We start from the raw sequence: 18,017 nt of genomic DNA, 5'->3' as shown, positions 1-18,017 counted from the left end.
CGAATCATATATGTGCATATACCCTGCAATAGGGAATATGATATCAAAGGATATCAAAGGATATCCAGCATACACCCGTAAGATATTTTTGGACATCGATAAAGCTTGGCCCACTTACCGTATAGGGATTAGCGTAGTAATCTACCCCTTGGGGCATCTATGACGTATGCTAACCTAAAAGGACATAGTACTCCGTACAGATATTGGAATCATTTGCAATGTCTCTGTGCATATGCTTACTGTTTCGATCGGAGTAAAAGAGCCAAGGACTCAACAATGAACACAAAGTGATATTCGACTGATAGCTTCATTTCCCTTGCCCACATAATGCTTCGGAGAATTAACACTCGTGGAACCCAGATGTGGGAACCCACTTATGTAACATGAAATTCCAGCCCTGCAGCCCTTGGGTCGATGGATCTACAAGATATCCTTGCAAGTAGCTGGCTCAAGTGGCGTTTTTGGTTTTGCAGATCCGGAACATGACGATTAATGACATTGATATAGCTCTCGTTTTCAGCCAAGAATTCGCATCTGTATGTGGAAACCCGTTTGGAACGTCATGACAACCTTGAATGGGGCCGTCGGAGAGCTCCCGTCCATGTTTCACCGGGGATTGTACTCGTGGAACCCCCGCGTTATGGCGTCACTCAGTCTCCGCAAGGATTATTCTAAGTACAAGCAAAGACAAGCATATATAAACTCCCTACCGAATGCACTTTGGTCTTCTCTTCTTCCATACAAAAACATCTGACTTCGATATCTTCACTATCATCACTATCTCCAACCAACTTTACCAAAGCATAATTTCCACCCATCATGTCAAGCATTATCCACAAGGTCAAGGACGCCGTGACCGGCCATCATGATAAGCAGGCCACCCATGACTCTTCCAAGGCATCCAACAAGATTGATGGTTCGTTCTTCTTCAAGAGACATCGTACGCCGTGATACTAACAGGACTTGTTACTCATATAGATGCCCAGGATAGTTACAGATCCTCAAACAACACCACAGACAACAGCAAATACACTTCTACTAGTGGAGGTAACAACACCAACACTTACGGCTCTGGCTCTGGCCCTGGCTACGAGACCACATCCACTACCGGCGCGGGAGGCTACGGCTCTGGGGCGACCACTGGCTCTACCACTGGCCACGGCCATAGCTCTGGCACTGGCACTGGTCTAAACTCTGGCTCCGGCTATGAGAATACACCCACCACCGGTGCTGGAGGTTACGGCTCCGGGGCGACCACTGGCTCTACCACTGGCCACGGCCACAGCTCTGGTACTGGTGGCCTCAACTCTGGCTCCGGCTATGAGACCGGTACCTCGACTGGAGCTGGCAACTACGGCACTGGTAGCACTGGTCACGGTGCCCACAGCTCTGGCACCATCCATGACGCCCGCAAGGGCCCAATTGATGTCGGCCCCGGCTCGGGAACATCCGGCAATTACGGATCCAACACTGGATCCAGCACCATTAATGCTGGCCCCCATGACTCTAAGTTAGCCAACAAGGCCGACCCCCGCGTCGATAGCGACCTCGACCACCGCGGCTCCAGCAACCCCTTGTCTGGCAACAGAGAAACCTACGGCAGCAACACCTCGGGCCGTTCTACTGGAGAGACCGGTTATGGCTCCAGCAATCCTCTGTCGAGCAGCACCACCGGCCACTCCGCTGGTCACTCCTCTGGACAGACTGGCTACGGCTCCAGCAACCCCCTCTCTAGCAACACAACCAGCCACAGTACTGGACAGACTGGTTATGGCTCCAGCAACCCTCTGACCGGTAGCGATAACTACGGTAGCTCCACCGGTCACTCCACTGGGCAGACTGGCTATGGCTCCAGCAATCCTCTGTCGAGCGGCACTACTGGTCACTCCACCGGACAGTCTAGCTATGAGTCCAGCAACCCTCTGTCGAGCGGCACTACTGGTCACTCCGCTGGTCACTCTTCTGGACAGACTGGCTACGGCTCCAGCAACCCCCTCTCTAGCAACACAACCAGCCACACTACTGGACAGACTGGCTATGGCTCCAGCAACCCTCTATCTGGTAGCGACAACTATGGCAGCTCCACCGGTCACTCCACCGGCCAAACTGGCTACGGTTCCAGCAACACTGCCTCTGGAGCTGACACTTATGGCAGCACTGGCCACTCCACTGGACAATCCGGCTACGGCTCCAGCAACACTGCCTCTGGAGGCAATAATTTCGGCAACACTGGCCGCTCCACCGGACAATCCAACTATGGTGCCAATGACAGCTACGGAGGCGGTGACAGCAGCTACAACCAGTCAACTTCGAAGACTGGAAAGACCTCTGGGCCTCACGGCTCTGACCTCTTGAACAAACTTGACCCCAGGGTTGACGAACACACATCATCCCTCGGCACCCAGCGCAACTACTAAGCGATTAATGAGTGACCTTATGACCTTTTCCAGAGTTGTATTCCTAGCTTGTCTTTAATCTTTTGAAAGTTTTATGAGAATGACCCAATATCAATATCCTTTGCCGTTGTTTATCTTATTACTACAATATAGAAAATGATAAAAATAGCTCCAAAGAATCAGGCCCATGCTTCGTATTTATATGTCTCTTTTCTATGACGATAATAATAGCTCTTCCAACAATCATTTCTTTGCCGTCCCTTCTGTGCAGTTACCTATTTCCACATTGTCATTACATCTATTCCGTACACATGCAAAGGTATCCACGTGACGTTGTTTGCCCTCTTTGGCTTCTTCCCCATAGAGCTGGTATACCATATCGAGGTTATACATCAAATGACATATATAAATTGGGAAGTATACAATGTTGCGTGATATCAGCTGCTGGATATGATACAATTTATGTTGTGTTATAGGGTAACGGCTGGAAGGCAAAAATATATCGACAGCCGAGAGGATGTCTGGGAGAGATCAATTAATCAGGGCCAGAAAGTGGGTTTGACAAACGGAGACTAAACTAGAAATGGCCAGTCTACTCCGCACAGCTAAATAAATATAAAAGGGAAAAAGATAAGTCACTTGTTCTATCAGTCAATTTAGGACAACCTCAGGTGCTATGTGCCCACCTTTGCTAAAGTGAGTAGGCACGAGCACTTCAAGCATTATACGCTCCCCCGTCTAGAAAACAAGCCTAGCGCCCATTACAACAAGTATTGTGCTTGATACTGAGGAAGAAATGGAAGACGATAAGGGCAAAAAGAAGTTCATAGACCCGAAACTGGGTACACTGCCTCACATGAAATAGAATAGATAGATGATCGTCATGAATATCAAAGGGTAGTGAAGCAACCCCAAGGAAGCAAAAATCGACAACGCAGAGGCATCAGTGTATTGTATGGTTCATGAAGACAATCGCCAAGACGCCGTGTAGATTTGTTCGTCGGGTATGCAGACGCATATTACAGAAATGGTAATATTAGGACAGGAGAAAGAAACGATGCCATGAAGGTCACCACACGAAGGTATCATGAATTTCGGAGCTGAGTTGGAATTAGCAGGACACGAGGTTTACATGATGGTCGTTCAATGCGGCGCAGGCAAGCACAGTCCGGTGGGGATGGAAGGCAGTGCTGGCAATAGGCGAAGAGCGGTTGTGATGAAGGAAGCTTGAGTATGGCTCGAACGTAGAAAGATAGGTACCGTCCACATTGAAAGTCTTGACTTCATGGCGATTTGTACCCCTGCGTCGTGTTAGCTTTGCACAATGAAGATATCGAAAGATTGGGGTGGACGAAACGTACACGCTGAAGACGGGTGCGTGCTCGTGAACACTCAACGTCCGAAGGGTGTCTTTGGTGGCATAGATGGTGGAAATCGGGCTATCCATGCGAAGATCCCAAAGTCGGACCTCACCATTACGGCCACCTGAGATCAATTCTCGTAAACCACCACGCTGCATATGGACATTTGTAATCCATTGCTTGTGTTCACGCCAAACCTTGACCATGGACGTGGTTGGCTTCAACCGTTGATCAAAGACTCGCACAGCACCGTCACCGAAACCGGCAACGAATATGTTGCCCGCTACTTGATCAGATGTCAAGGATGTAATGCAGGAACCAGATCGTGCAGGAATATCCTGTTGTTGAACTTTAGTGAGGAACGCGATACATTCTGTGAGACCAGATGTTGAAGACTTACATTTGTGCACACCTCAGTAGCAGCATTCCAGACACGGATGACCTTGACATCGCCCGCAACGAGAGCTTTGCCCTGACCCTGCTGCCAATCAAGCACAAGGCCTGCGTTGCGATTGCTTGGGATCAGTTCAGGGAGGGCCCTGAAGGCTGTGACCACTTCAATATCCTTGTTAGTCTCGTAGTGGCGGAAAAGTTTGATTACGCCATCAGAGGATCCAGTCATAAGCAATGCCTGGTCATCCTCATTGATGTATCGGACTTCGTTGATCTTTGACCCGGCCGGATTGCCATTTGAGAACTGATTGAGGCGTTTGTGGCTCTGCCAATCCCAAATCCTACACGGTACCAATGATTAGAAGAACATGAAGAGCAGATGATCTGTTGGTACTTACGAAATCGTATCCCGATCATCTGCGACAGCAATGTGATCCTCGAATTGATGGAAGCACATCTTATGCGGCTGGCTACCATTCGATAGCAAAGCAACCGAGTTATCCCACCGACTCGCTCCAGCTTTTCCTTTGAGGGGTTGGGTCTCGGCGATGATCTTTTCGTTGCGGCCACGTCTCCAGAGGCGTTGGTTGTAGTCAGAGCTACCAGGCTCATCCGGCTCGTTGGGTTTCATCTGGGGCTCCCGGAAATACTTGTGGATGGTGAGTAAATGTAGGTAATAATAGTTGTGGGACTTGATGGATTCGAAATCCGGGATTACCTCAGTGGACCAGTCTAGGAATCTACTCTTTAGAGGAATAACTGGCAAAACATCAAAACCTTTGGGTTCGAACCCTCGGGATGTGGGAATCGGGGCCTGGTTGTATCCCGTTGTGGGAGCAACATGGTCGTTTACTTCTGGGGGTCGGGTCCATTCCGGAGGGGCTCGGCCGCGTGGGGTAATTGTCATACGGCCGGTTGAAGGAGAAGGAGGGTTTGAACTGTCCGATGATGGGTCTCCTGTTGAATTACCAAAAGCAAGGTTCTTCAGGGAGGCAGCGACGCTGGCAGTTCGCCTAAAGCCCAAAGAAAGATAGCCTTCTTGTTTTGAGGATGGTGTGCCAGACACGGGAGGCGTCGAAGGTGGCGCAGTTTTCTTTGCCTCAGTTCGCTCGTGATGTTGGAGTTTTGTCAAGCCTGTGATTTCCAGAATCTCGTTCTGAAGTTTGTTAGTGAGTGGCGCCATTGGGGATTCCAACAAGGCAAGGTGAATATAATCAACGATAACGGCAGCATCCTGCGCGATATCAGGATGAGGATCGACTGAGAGAGCCAGCAGCTGCTTCCAGATAGCCCCGAAAGTTGTATTGCGAGAGAGTTGTGGCTGTTTCACATGAGAGGATGGTGCTACGACCTTTCCTTCGGAGCGGCTAGTTTGAGAGGTTTCATTATGCCGGCGATGAGACAGGGTTCGCTTTTCTTCCTCAAGCTCCTCAAATGCCGCGACCAAAAATTTGTTTTGGTGGCGTCTGACGAAGGTTGAGAAGAATACTAGAAGCTCCTTCCTCACAACCACACTTCCATCGGCAGACATGGGCAAGACTGCCAATGCCAAAGTCTCCTCGATCTGTGCAACTTGGTCTGTCAGATCTGGAATTCCCAAGAAAGTAGTCACAGCGTGGAGCATAGCAGCGCGAACTTCGGGTACGGGGTCAAAATTCAACTCGCAGAGCCTAGCGGGGGCTGCACATCGAATGCCCATCCATTTTGCTTCCGGGAACTCGCACCAGAGCATACTAAGGCAGAGACAGGACCACTGCCGTAGCAGGGGATTTTCCACATCACCAAGATGCCTGAGGCAAGAATCAAACAATTCACCAGAGAGGCAGACATTCTGTCCTTGGGGGTAGTTTTTGCAGAAGATCGAAACTATGAAAGCACACATGGCCCGGTGTTCGCTGGCATTTCCCACAGGGATGGGCGAAGACGGGTTCAGAATTGAGATAAAGTAGTGAATTCCATTGTCTTTCAGTAAATCATTTTGTACAGTGTGGTCGACTGCCATGATTCTTGCCCAAATGAAAACCATCACGGGTTTCAATTCTTGAGCTGCTGATTGCAGCAACTTAACGACATAGGGAAAGATGCCAATGCTGAGGGCAAGGTGAACAGCCCATGGGCCGAGGTCTAGGAATTTGCTCAAAAGAATCAAGGCTCGCAAGCGGTGTGCTTGACTCAGGAGGACTTGGAGGACAATGGGAAGCTGATCTGGCGGGTTCTTCTCCGTAGGACCGGACGAGAGATATATCTCAAAAGCAGTGAGTTGCTCAGCGAAGAATGCCGAGTGCTGGTACTCGTACTGCCGGCGCCCTTCCTCTTGATCGATGAGGGCGGGTAACTGCGACAACACCATTTCGACTGCAAGGTCCCAGCTTTTCCATAGAGGGTGATGATGTGTGTCTGGCAATTCAGGGGAAGATATCGGGTGACACTTATATGTGCGCATGATACGTTCGCTCAGCAAAAAGTTGCGGAAAAGAGCGGCGACCATTAGATCCTGTCGAAAGAGCTTCTTGAACAAAGCCCGGGGTAAGGTGTTCCATGCAATTGTATCAGTAATTGCAGTGAAGATCCAATTCAGTTCTCCAAGAGGGCTTCGACGATCTTGAAGTCGACCGGGAACTCGGAAGTCGTCAATGGAAATATTTGTGCGTAACGGGTTCTGCAGGATGAAAAAGCGCAGGGCGATTTCAATCGGTGTTGTTAAGCAACATGTGAATAGGTCTGCAGGGAGGTCCGGATTGGTCGGAAGGGACTCTGTCTTCTGGCACGCGGCTAGGAGGATGCAGTCACCGTAATTCTGAATGACAGCATTCGGGTCTCGTTTCTTAGCCTCAACATTCTCTTTCTCATGTTTTTCCACGAAAGTATGGAAATTTTGGACAATGTTGCCCGCATGTGAAACATCAAAGACAAAAAGACTAGGCCCAGCTAGCCAAGACTGCAAATCATACAGTGGGACAGGTATGTACTGGGTATAATTCTTGTTAAAGACCCATATTTCACCCGACTGAGTTGGCAACGGCACTCCGTGTCCATTGTAATGTAGAAGCACTCGCTCGTCCTTGGCATTACGGCGAAGTGAAATGCAGAACTTCTTCGTCTCGTCAACTGATGGATCTAGATACTGCTTGTATCTTGTTCGGAGACTCAAGGTCTCATATTGCTCCTGTAGCTTCTTGCCGATCTGCTCCATGATCTTATTTTGACCACCGCCTGTGGTAGAAGTCGGGTCTACCCAACATTCCAGCTTCGATGTTGGGTTGGTCTTGACCACATCGGGAGGGTCGACTCCGATGTTCAAACAGATGGCCAAAGCCGCTGACACAGTTTTCAGGCGATCTTTCATGCGCCAGTCCTGACTTGGCCAACTCCCAACCGGGTCCCTGGGAATGCCGTTCGTCTCATGACGTTTCTCGGTGAAATACATGTAGAAATTCTATATCCAGCGGGTACTGTGTTAGCTTCCGGAAACTCATGATCAGACTGGTCATGCTCACCGAATGCAATATCTTAAGATACTCGCTAGATGTATACTCCTCCTGCCACCCATGTCGCATGGCAAAATCTTCATCGTCATCGCCCACCACCTTGTCGAAAGTTATCCGACTTGGCCCATAGTCACTTTTGGCTCTCTTCAACATAGCCGGCCGGCTACTCTCCGATCTTCGAGGCGATGGGCGGCGGGGTGGGATCTCTCCAATGGCGCTATTCTCTCCAGATGAGCTAATTGGGCGCCCATGTGGTGTCAGTGTGGGGTGCTTATGTTCAACTGCTGTGAGCGAACGCTGATGGCCACTCGACGGAGCTGGAGATCTTTCGCGGGTAGGGATCGTGGTCTCTAAATCAGGACCGAATGCGACGCGGACCGATTTATTCGGATTGCGACGCGAGACCGTCGACCCGTTGGTCGTTTGTTGTGAGTTTTGTTCCATATCGGTATTGGGATCCCTCATGTTGTATGATCGTTCATTGTGTTACACGAGTACTGAGGGGGGAGTAAAGGCTGGAACGTATGTCAAGGTAGGCCGCAGGTATCCCCGGTCGGTCACCGGTCACAACTAGTGAATTTCCTCCGGTTCGCTTGCGAGGGTCTGGATGTTATCGACTGAAGCTGGGGAAGAGACCGATGATGAAATGGCCCGAGTAATGTTAGAGGTCGAATTTATAGTAAGACAAACTGATCTCAAATTGCGACTGCCCTGGAGATATTCCAGGAGCGCAGAGAGAACTCAGCGCACAGCCTATGGATTCTGGTCCAAAGAGAGCTTATCTGCGTCTAGAGCGGATGTGGTTCGGAAAGGCGAGGTGCTATGCGGAAACATAGATTATCCGGGGATTACTCAGAATGGTGTCTTGGCATTTGAGGAAGTATAAACGTTTGATCAAACGTGTACGGGGTACACATCTGTAGGCTTTTCACAAAATGATCATGACTTATCTCTGACTTCTCTTTCTTTTTTGTTCCAAGAAGGTTGGCTATGGCTGTATTTAGAGTCTATGCATCTATACTCTAGAATCTAGTGGTAATAATGCTCCAATATGGGTATAAGCATTGGTTACATCATGGAGTACAACATAGGGAAGTCCACCTTCCGGACTGCCTAGGTGGGACGAAGCCCCTGTTAGTCAGCTAAATATCTACCAAGTAGCATGTCAAGGTTGCGATATTTGCTCTTATATAATAATAGAGACATCGCATGGTTGGAAATGTCTAAGACAGCAATGGTAGGGGGATATCAAAGGTTTCACTGGGGGAAGGATGGACATCTACAATCTGACACGTCGATTTTTATACAACAAACAACATAGGAGACTAAAAATATACAATATACTCAGACGTATACAACATAGTATGTAACCAATGATAATAGATTATAGCCAAAAAAAAACCGGTCAGTGTCAAGAGGTTCATACCTACAGCCCAACCGGAACACGAGAGATCGCCCGTATTATTTCGATAGGCATGGGAACCCCCTTTTTCCTTCCCTCTCTCAGCTTTGACACCCTGACCTCTTTTTCTTCCCAGGTATTCCAGAGCTGACATTCATCAGGTCACATGCCTAATTATCATGTTGTACGGGCTTAATCCATGAACAATTGGTATTTCTACACATTGTGGGGTATGGATCGCCGTGTGGAATTGGGGAATGCAGTGTTAGGATACATTATCATTGGACCTGCAGTTGTTCAGGCTGTGGCCGTGTCCTCGGCCCGGCAAATAGCCATTGCAGTGTGATAGTGTGTGTGATGATTAGGGTTAGCAAGCCTGTGAATGGCATTTCAACCCTTGAAAGATAAGATTGAATGTAGTCCAACATTTTGAAGACTTTGTAACATTGCTGTGAAAGCTTTTCTTTTTATTCTACATCCTACTTTCTTTGACCTACTGATATCTATCAGAAGGCTAAAGAAGTGTGGATATACCATACTCAATAGTGGAATGTGAAACCCCCCTCGGTTCCTGGAGGCTGGCAAAAAAAAAGAGAGACTGGGGAAAATGAGGAAATAATACACTGTAAGCAGTACGGAGTGCATAGATATAGACATATCTAGTAGAACAAGCATTGAATTAAATCAAAGAAGTGGAATGTCTTTAAATATTCGAGTAATAGCATGCCCCTGAGTATGCACGTTCAATGAAACTAAGACTAGTTCGACTTAGAGCATCTCCGGGAAATTGAAACGGCTTCCATCTTCGCTTTTCACATTTCCCTACCACCTCCCCCTTTCTTGCCTTGGCTTTAGCCGCTTTGATTTTTCGAGTCCCCAGTGCGAATGCTTCTCTTTAGAGGTCTCCCCTTGCCCACTTTTATTTTTTTGGGGGGACGTTGAGCGGCTTGTGCATGGAACGTTTTATGGTTCCTAGTGGTTCCTGGTTCCCACTTCACATCTGAAATAGACAACTTCCCCCTATCTCTTCGGATTTTCCACTTCATCCCTCGGGACGACGCCATTCCTTTGATTTTTGGGTGTCGGATCGAGACCGCACTTCGGCGCAGCTTGACTTTGCGCCAGATCCCCAGATACGACCGACCACGACCACATAATTACGATGGCCTTTTTGTTTAAGAAGAAGGCTCACGCCCAGCAGAGCCAGCAGTCGGCTGCACTTCCCCCGGCGACTAGAAATGTCCACACTTCCGAGGGTGCCCCATCCACTGGATCGCCCAATATGGCCAACGGGGTCAAAGGGGATGGCATGCATTCCCAGACGCCAACTCCAAGCGGTAGCTTCAGCAATTCCCTACATTCCGCCACAAGCCCGACGAGTCCAGACGCAGTACGATCGCGGCAGAGAGCAGATTCGGAATCACAGGTGGGTATCTGTTTTGTGATCCATTGGTCGCTCTTTGACGAGGACAGAGCTCTAATGTCTACAACAGATGCAAAGATCCCAGCAACCACCCAACGGGATCCCCCTCCAAGCCCCAGTTCATCCCTTTACCCATGGTCGCAACGCCGTTTAAACTTCTCCTCTCCCCAAATGAACCCGTTTCCTCGCTATGGAGCAGCAATCAATTCGGTGGCATCTAAGGAAGGAGACATATATATGATGGGAGGCCTGATCGATGGATCAACCGTCAAGGGTGACCTATGGATGATTGAAAGCAGTGGTGGTGGTTTGAACTGTCTGCAAGTTGCAACAGTGTCCGAAGGCCCTGGCCCGCGAGTCGGTCATGCCAGTTTGCTCGTTGGGAACGCATTCATCGTGTTTGGTGGTGACACCAAAATCGAGGAGAATGATTCTTTGGATGACACTCTGTACCTTTTGAACACATGTGAGTGTGGTATCAATAAATTCATATTTACCATGCATCTGACAATTTTTGTTTCATAGCTTCTCGCCAATGGTCCCGCGCTATCCCCCCAGGCTCTCGACCTTCCGGGCGTTACGGTCACACGCTGAACATCCTAGGCTCCAAACTCTACGTCTTCGGAGGGCAAGTGGAGGGCTTCTTCTTCAACGACTTGATTGCATTCGATTTGAATCAACTTCAAAGCCCAACAAATAAATGGGAGGTTCTGATCCCGAACAGTCACGAAGGTGGGCCTCCACCAGGCCAAATTCCCCCAGCAAGAACAAACCACACCATTGTCAGCTTCAACGAGAAGCTGTACCTATTCGGAGGTACGAACGGCGTACAGTGGTTCAATGATGTCTGGTCTTATGATTACATTTCCAATACCTGGACCGAAATTGATTGCGTTGGCTTCATACCGGCTCCTAGGGAGGGTCATGCCTCTGCTTTGGTTAATGATGTGATGTATGTGTTTGGAGGCCGCACAGATGAAGGCGTGGACTTGGGAGACCTGTCAGCTTTCCGCATCTCAACTCGACGATGGTACTCATTCCAAAACATGGGTCCTGCGCCGTCCCCTCGATCTGGGCACAGCATGACCGCTTTTGGCAAGCAGATCATTGTTATGGCGGGCGAACCGAGCTCGGCTCCTCGGGACCCCGCGGAGCTTAGCATGTCCTACATCCTTGATACTAGCAAGATTCGGTACCCCAATGATTCACAAGCCGGAGGACGCGCCCCCGAAGCGGCGGCCAGAAAAACAAGTGTTGATAAAGCAGGTATCTCGTCTGGGCGCACATCTCGGGAGGCACAAAACGCTGGCCCAGAACAGCAAATGCGACGCGGACCGACGCCATCGCGTGAGAGCATGATACAGGGCACGGCTGCTAATAGGCCAGGGGAGTTCGGCTCGAACCCAAATTTGGGACCTGGATCTAGACTACCACGGGCATCAATTGCTCAAGCCCCTGCCGGTCCACCCCCTCCTGGTCAAGCGCCATCTCCTGGTCCTCGTGGCAATGGCCCTGCACCTGGTGCGAACCCCCCGCAGCAAGACCCCGACCAAAAACGATCGCGGGTACACCCCAACGGTTGATGTTCGTGTAGCGAGCGGCGACGGCGGCGAAGAATCACCAATCATGAAAGAAGGCCCACAAGATCCCCAGGGACCTCCATCGGCTGGTCGTCGAACCCCTACGCAGCATCAAAAGCCATCAGCCAAGGCCATGGAAGCAGGCGAGGCAGCTCCATTGATTAGTGCCCCAGGCCGACAACGGTCTCTCCGGTCTCAACGACAGCGTGGGTCTATTGACAGCGCTGACGAATCAATCCTTGGCCGGCAGTCTAGCGTTGAGGGCTCAGTGGAATCCCGAAACTTCCGCAACTCCAAGACTCTTGGTGATGAGCCACGGTCTCCTCGACTTACACCCCACCAAGAGGCGTTGATAAAGGAGCTGGAGGTTACCAAGGCCCGTAATGCCTGGTATGCCTCTGAACTTGCACTCGCAAGAAAGTGTGGCTATGTCCCCAATGCAACCAGTAACCCCGCGCTAGACGATCGGGCCAACGAGGCCCTGAGTGATGAGGATCGCCCCTGGTTGAGGCATTCTTGGCTATGAGGGCAGACCTCAGCAAGATGCAAGCTACCGTGGATCGACAGGCGGCCATCGCATCGAAACGAGTTGCTGAAGTGGAGCATCAACGCGATATGGCTATCAATGAAGCTGCATACTCTCGGGCCAAGCTCGCCGCTCATGGTGGTAGTCAGCGGGGAACCCCTCAGCCTGATGCTTCTCGAGATGGAGATGACGAGCGACCTACCGACATGGGACGTCGCCTTGCCCTCGCTTTGGCATCCCAGTCTGAGTTGAAGGCTAAATTAGATTTGCAGACTACCGAACTTTCGCAAGAACGCCAAGCCAAGGAACTTGCTGAAGAGACAAATGAGGCAACCCGCAAACATCTGGCCGAGCTTGAGATGCAAAGTAATACCCTGGAAGCCGAAAACTTGCGCGCTGAGCTTCACCAAGCAGAGGCTCTCTCCAGAGAAGAGGCCTTCCTGCGTGCAGAGGCCGAAGCCTCGCTCCAACAACTCACCTTGGACAAAGAAGAGTTGATGGCACAGATTGAGGATTCCTCAATCCGCCTGAAAGACTTTGGCTCCAGCTTTGATGACCTCCGAGAAGCTGTGTCTGTTTCCGCCGCGAAGACAGCCCTCGTTGAGAAGCAATTCCAAGAGGAGCGAGAGCGTCGTGAGGGTCTGGAGAGAAAGCTTCTGCAGCTCCGCTCAGAACACGAAGAACGCACCACTGAAGTGGAAAACCTTACTCGTCGCCTCAAAGATGCGGAGGAGTTGGCAGAAATGCACGCCAAAGAAGCCGAAACTCACAAGATTGCCTTCGTTTCTGGCCTGGAACGCGCTGCTTCTACAGGCTTGGATGATTCGTTCCGATCTCGTGCTGACCAGCGAGTCGCTGCTTTAGAAGCCCAGATTGAGCGGTCCACCACTCTAGCTAAGGCCAACCAGGCAGCCGCCAACGCAGCTTCAGACAAACTCCGGCGCGCAGAGGAACGGATTGCTGGTCTTGAAGCATACCAGGAGCAGGCCAGCCGCGAAGGCTTGCAATTGCGCCGACAACTTCAGACTGCTATGAAAGAAAGCCAATTGGCCGCCACTGAGAACCGGGACTTGAAGACACAACTTGAGGCTCACCAGCGAGAGGCTGGAGCTTTGGCGGTTCAACATGCCGCTTTGAAGGATCTGCTTAGTGAGCGTGGAGTGAGCAGCGACACCAGACGGTCCCCACGGCTTGACTCCCCCGGATCACGATTCGGTACTCCAGAGCAAGGCCGACTACGCGAGCTCGAGCAACAACTCTCGGCTAGCATTAAGGCTCATGACGACCTAAAGAATAGCTTTGAAACCCGTGAGCAGGAAGCCGACCGAACCTTCCGAGAGAAACTCGAGCAACTTGAGAATGATTACCAGTCCGCGGTTCATTACGTGAAAGGCACCGAGAAGATGCTGAAGCGTATGAAAGATGAGCTGAGTCGGTATAAGACCCAAAATGCCAAGATCCAGTCTGAATTAGATGTGGCTCAGAAGAGCCTTGAGAATTCAGACAGCCAGACATCTTCCGCCGAGTGGGACGCTGAACGGTCCCGCCTGGAGCTGTCGATTTCCGATCTCCAAGATCGAACTTCATCTTCTATCGCCAGCCTTGAAGGCCAGATCACACAGCTCAAACAAGATCTGGATCAGGCCAAGGCCGAGAAAGAGTTATCGCGAAGTGAACAGGAGCGTCTCAAGCAAGATTTACTCACCGCGGCCGAGCAAAGTCGCACCGAGCTGGACCAGCTCAAGCAAGAAAATACCCACCTTGAAACTCGTGCATCGGATGCTGAACGCAAGGTCAACATGCTTCTGGAGCAGGTTCAGACGTCAGTCGGTCATTACCGCCGTCAATCTCAGCATGGGCAAGGTACCAATGGAATCTCGCGCACACACAGCAATGCTTCTAGCAACACAGTCAGCGGTGGCCTTGGGCGGGCACGAGCTGACAGCAATGTCTCGCAGGACTCTACATTCCTTGACAATCGTGGTTCGATGGCTCTGGACTCCCTTGCCAACGAGTTGGACGCTTTGCGTAGTCACTGGGAAAGCACCAACCGCAATTACCGTCTGAGCAACCAGCTGGATCTGGATCGGACTCCCACCAAGGATAATAGTGAGGGACCTGCACTGATGAGTGATAGCTTGGCAGAATGGAGGAGGAGACTGGACGATGATGACCGGGTTGGATTTGATGTGCAAACCAAGCCATTGAAAACTGGAGTTTCACACTCCGAACACCCCAACGTGATCTAAAAATCTCTTCGTTGTTCTACGACCATGTGCCCTGAGATATGTCAATTTGCACCGTCTAAGCGTTCTGCACGTGTATTTGCCGACCCTTCTTTTCCCCCATTGTGTGTTCTACTCTCATTTCTACGTATGATGGGTGCTTTTACCCTCTGTGTTCATCTTCGCCGATGCGCAGCGTATTTTTCTGGTTCTGTTTCACCACTGCGCTCATTTGTTCCCCCCATTTCTCGTTTTTGATCCGTTTTTTAACCCCCCGGCTGCCCTTTTTTATACCCCGGTTTTCTGATGTTCACTGGACTCTGGCTGTACTACTAGCATATTTCACGCGGATTCCTTGTTCATCCATAGTCATAAAATCGTTCTAGTTGCCCTGTGGAGGCTCTGATGTTGTTTTTTTTTTTAAGGGTAACCATGACTGGGATATCCTAAAGGTCAGTACGGAGTACGGAGTACACTTAATAACACTAGGATGCCCAGGCCCACTGGTGGGAATGATGACCTGTCATCAGCCCGATTCGATAGGTGCAAGCTTACTTCCCATTGATGATATTTCCGATGTAAAACTAGCCTATGTCGAATTCGATTTCTTTCATAGCTAGTAACTGATTGCAGGCGTAATCCCCCATGTTTGCCCTAGATAGATTGAGACAAATTTCCCATTGAGGAAAATCGCGCATACTATAGGATCTGGTATTGTCAATTCAGGGTCTATAAGTGCGAACACGGTGGATGCCATGGCTTGCAAGAGGGCAATAATGTGAGTGTATATGATCCGAATGGAAACCGTATCTATCCAATTTCGAGTATCTCTTCAAATTCCAGAGCCTGTTGATACCTGGTTTACTATGGTTGTTCAGTTTTCATTGATCACATACCCGTCAGCTGAGGGACTGCATCGCCACCAGTGACGGTGTAATCTTACGGAATACATCTGGTTGAGAAAGATGCAATATTTAATCACTTTACCTCAAATTCTACAAATCACAGTGTATATATCTGTAGATGCCTTTCATACATGTACAACATAGGTACTCCAGCTGTCAAAGTGGTATAGATGCCCAATACCAAACTTACCATACCACGCCCAATGACATACAAGACCCGAGGTCAGGCGTGTCCCCTGCATATTAAACCTGGGAAAAAATACCCTCACCGACTCCCTTCTCCTTCTCATCTCTCTTCCTTTTTAAGACGTTTAGCTTTTGAAAGGCTTTGAAAGGCTTTGAAAAAGCCCTTTGCCCTTGATCTCTCTGTTTCTCGATTTTCCACCCGGATCTCCCCGGCTCTCCTTTTCTTTGAGAGCAATTATTTCACGGTCGGCAGCTCTTTTGATCCCGTTATCTCCAGGTATGTCTAGATGCTTTTCCCTTTTCTTGAACCTTTTTACCTTTTGACTTTCAATCATTACATTTGCCTATTTTCGTTGCATCATTCGAAGTGTTGGAAGTTGATCTGGCCCTTCCCAACATTGAAAGTTGCCTGAGGCTTGCCAACCCCTCTCATTCCCTGTTTCCCTCTCACGCCTCTCTTCCTCAACCTCAATCACACCCCTTTTACCCATCTCAGCTTTGCATATCCCGAATTCGAAAACACTAATATTCTCTCTTTTCCAGAAAAGTTTTTCACAGCTAATCGCTGTGTCCCCATCGGTTCAATATGACGACCATGGTCAGTGTTAGCCACCCCCGATTTCTTTTCTTTCTTTCGTCACTCGGAGACTTCCAAGTGACTTGAATATTACGTTCGGATCATACCACGACCGTATGATGATCAGCACGTCCTGGGTTGTACTAACTTTGCCTGCAGGATTTGCGAGTTGGTAACAAGTACCGCATTGGCCGTAAGATCGGAAGTGGCAGTTTCGGTGACATCTATCTCGGTATGGATACAAATCTAACTTTGTCCCTGCACCACAACTCATAGCTCTTAGGAACAAACATCATCTCCGGTGAGGAGATTGCCATCAAGCTCGAGAGCGTCAAGGCCAAGCACCCCCAGCTCGAATATGAAGCCCGTGTCTACAAGTCGCTCGCCGGTGGTGTCGGTATTCCCTTCGTTCGTTGGTTCGGTACCGAATGTGATTACAACGCTATGGTTATCGATCTGCTCGGACCTAGTCTGGAGGACCTTTTCAACTTCTGCAACCGCAAGTTTTCGCTGAAAACCGTCTTGCTTCTCGCCGATCAGCTCATTTCCCGCATCGAATACATCCACGCCAAGTCCTTCATCCACCGTGATATCAAACCCGACAATTTCCTCATGGGCATTGGCAAGCGTGGTAACCAGGTCAATGTGATTGATTTCGGCCTGGCGAAGAAATACCGTGACCCCAAGACCCATTTCCACATCCCTTACCGTGAGAATAAGAATCTTACTGGTACTGCCCGTTACGCCAGTATCAATACCCATCTCGGTGTCGAGCAGTCTCGACGTGATGACATGGAATCTCTAGGCTATGTCATGCTCTACTTCTGCCGTGGCTCCCTCCCTTGGCAGGGTCTGAAGGCTGCTACCAAGAAGCAGAAGTACGACCGCATTATGGAGAAGAAGATGACCACCCCTACCGAGGTCCTCTGTCGTGGTTTCCCCAACGAATTCGCCATTTACCTGAACTACACCCGTTCGCTGCGTTTCGACGACAAGCCCGATTACTCCTACCTGCGCAAGATTTTCCGCGACCTCTTCGTCCGCGAGTCCTTCCAGTACGACTACGTCTTCGACTGGACCGTTTACAAGTACCAGAAGAACGCCGCCATGATCGTCGACGCCTCCAAGAAAGATAAGGATGCCGAGGATCAGCAACGCCGCCAGGCCCTGCCTGCTGCTGGCCCGATGGGAGCCAGTGCCGCCGCCAAGCCCGGCGCCATCTCCAGCCAGCGCCGTAAGGTCGTCGAACGGGGCACTCTCGACACTCCGGACACCAACCGTGCCGTGGGAGGTAGTGACAGGATGTGAGTACATGAAACCTGGTTCCGAGTAGGGAACCCCTTCTTTCTTAACTCCTACGTTGAGTGATTTGCTTTTCGTGACGCTGGCGTGGAGGACCCTTATGTTCTGAATCTGACTAATCGCATAGTCTTCGGCGTTAGGCTACGTTCTGCCTCGAAAGGTGCTGCTTTGGGTTATGGACCTTCTGGTGGCCGTTCGAAGCGGGATGAAGGGGCGGAGGCCCAATGGTACTAATCGTGTTTACATGACAGTG

General features: G+C 50.0%; 4 protein-coding genes across 4 annotated transcripts; 3 read left to right on the top strand and 1 right to left on the bottom strand.

The window, feature by feature from the left end:
* Positions 1 to 819: 819 nt before the first annotated feature.
* N7500_005505 (uncharacterized protein) lies at positions 820 to 2,417 on the top strand (the record flags this gene model as incomplete). Its single annotated transcript, XM_056676650.1, has 2 exons — positions 820 to 916; positions 979 to 2,417. 2 exons carry the CDS (start codon positions 820 to 822, stop codon positions 2,415 to 2,417), a joined length of 1,536 nt encoding a protein of 511 aa, XP_056531650.1.
* Positions 2,418 to 3,507: 1,090 nt separating this feature from the next.
* N7500_005504 (ubiquitin-binding TORC1 subunit KOG1) lies at positions 3,508 to 8,103 on the bottom strand (the record flags this gene model as incomplete). The annotated part of the gene is made up of 5 exons (XM_056676649.1): positions 3,508 to 3,697; positions 3,758 to 4,095; positions 4,158 to 4,491; positions 4,549 to 7,586; positions 7,648 to 8,103. 5 exons carry the CDS (start codon positions 8,101 to 8,103, stop codon positions 3,508 to 3,510), a joined length of 4,356 nt encoding a protein of 1,451 aa, XP_056531649.1.
* Positions 8,104 to 10,202: 2,099 nt separating this feature from the next.
* Positions 10,203 to 14,818, top strand: N7500_005503 (putative cell polarity protein (Tea1); the record flags this gene model as incomplete). The annotated part of the gene is made up of 4 exons (XM_056676648.1): positions 10,203 to 10,929; positions 10,989 to 11,984; positions 12,058 to 12,528; positions 12,576 to 14,818. The coding sequence occupies 4 exons, from the start codon at positions 10,203 to 10,205 to the stop codon at positions 14,816 to 14,818; spliced, it is 4,437 nt and encodes a 1,478-aa protein (XP_056531648.1).
* Positions 14,819 to 16,471: 1,653 nt separating this feature from the next.
* Positions 16,472 to 17,998, top strand: N7500_005502 (casein kinase 1 family protein; the record flags this gene model as incomplete). The annotated part of the gene is made up of 4 exons (XM_056676647.1): positions 16,472 to 16,483; positions 16,622 to 16,694; positions 16,746 to 17,753; positions 17,892 to 17,998. 4 exons carry the CDS (start codon positions 16,472 to 16,474, stop codon positions 17,996 to 17,998), a joined length of 1,200 nt encoding a protein of 399 aa, XP_056531647.1.
* Positions 17,999 to 18,017: the final 19 nt, after the last annotated feature.

The sequence above is a fragment of the Penicillium coprophilum genome (genome assembly GCF_028826855.1).
Source record: "Penicillium coprophilum strain IBT 35676 chromosome Unknown utg000004l_segment0_segment0, whole genome shotgun sequence".
NCBI classification, from domain to species: Eukaryota; Fungi; Ascomycota; class Eurotiomycetes; order Eurotiales; family Aspergillaceae; genus Penicillium; species Penicillium coprophilum.
This window is presented reverse-complemented; position numbering and strand designations above follow the sequence as displayed.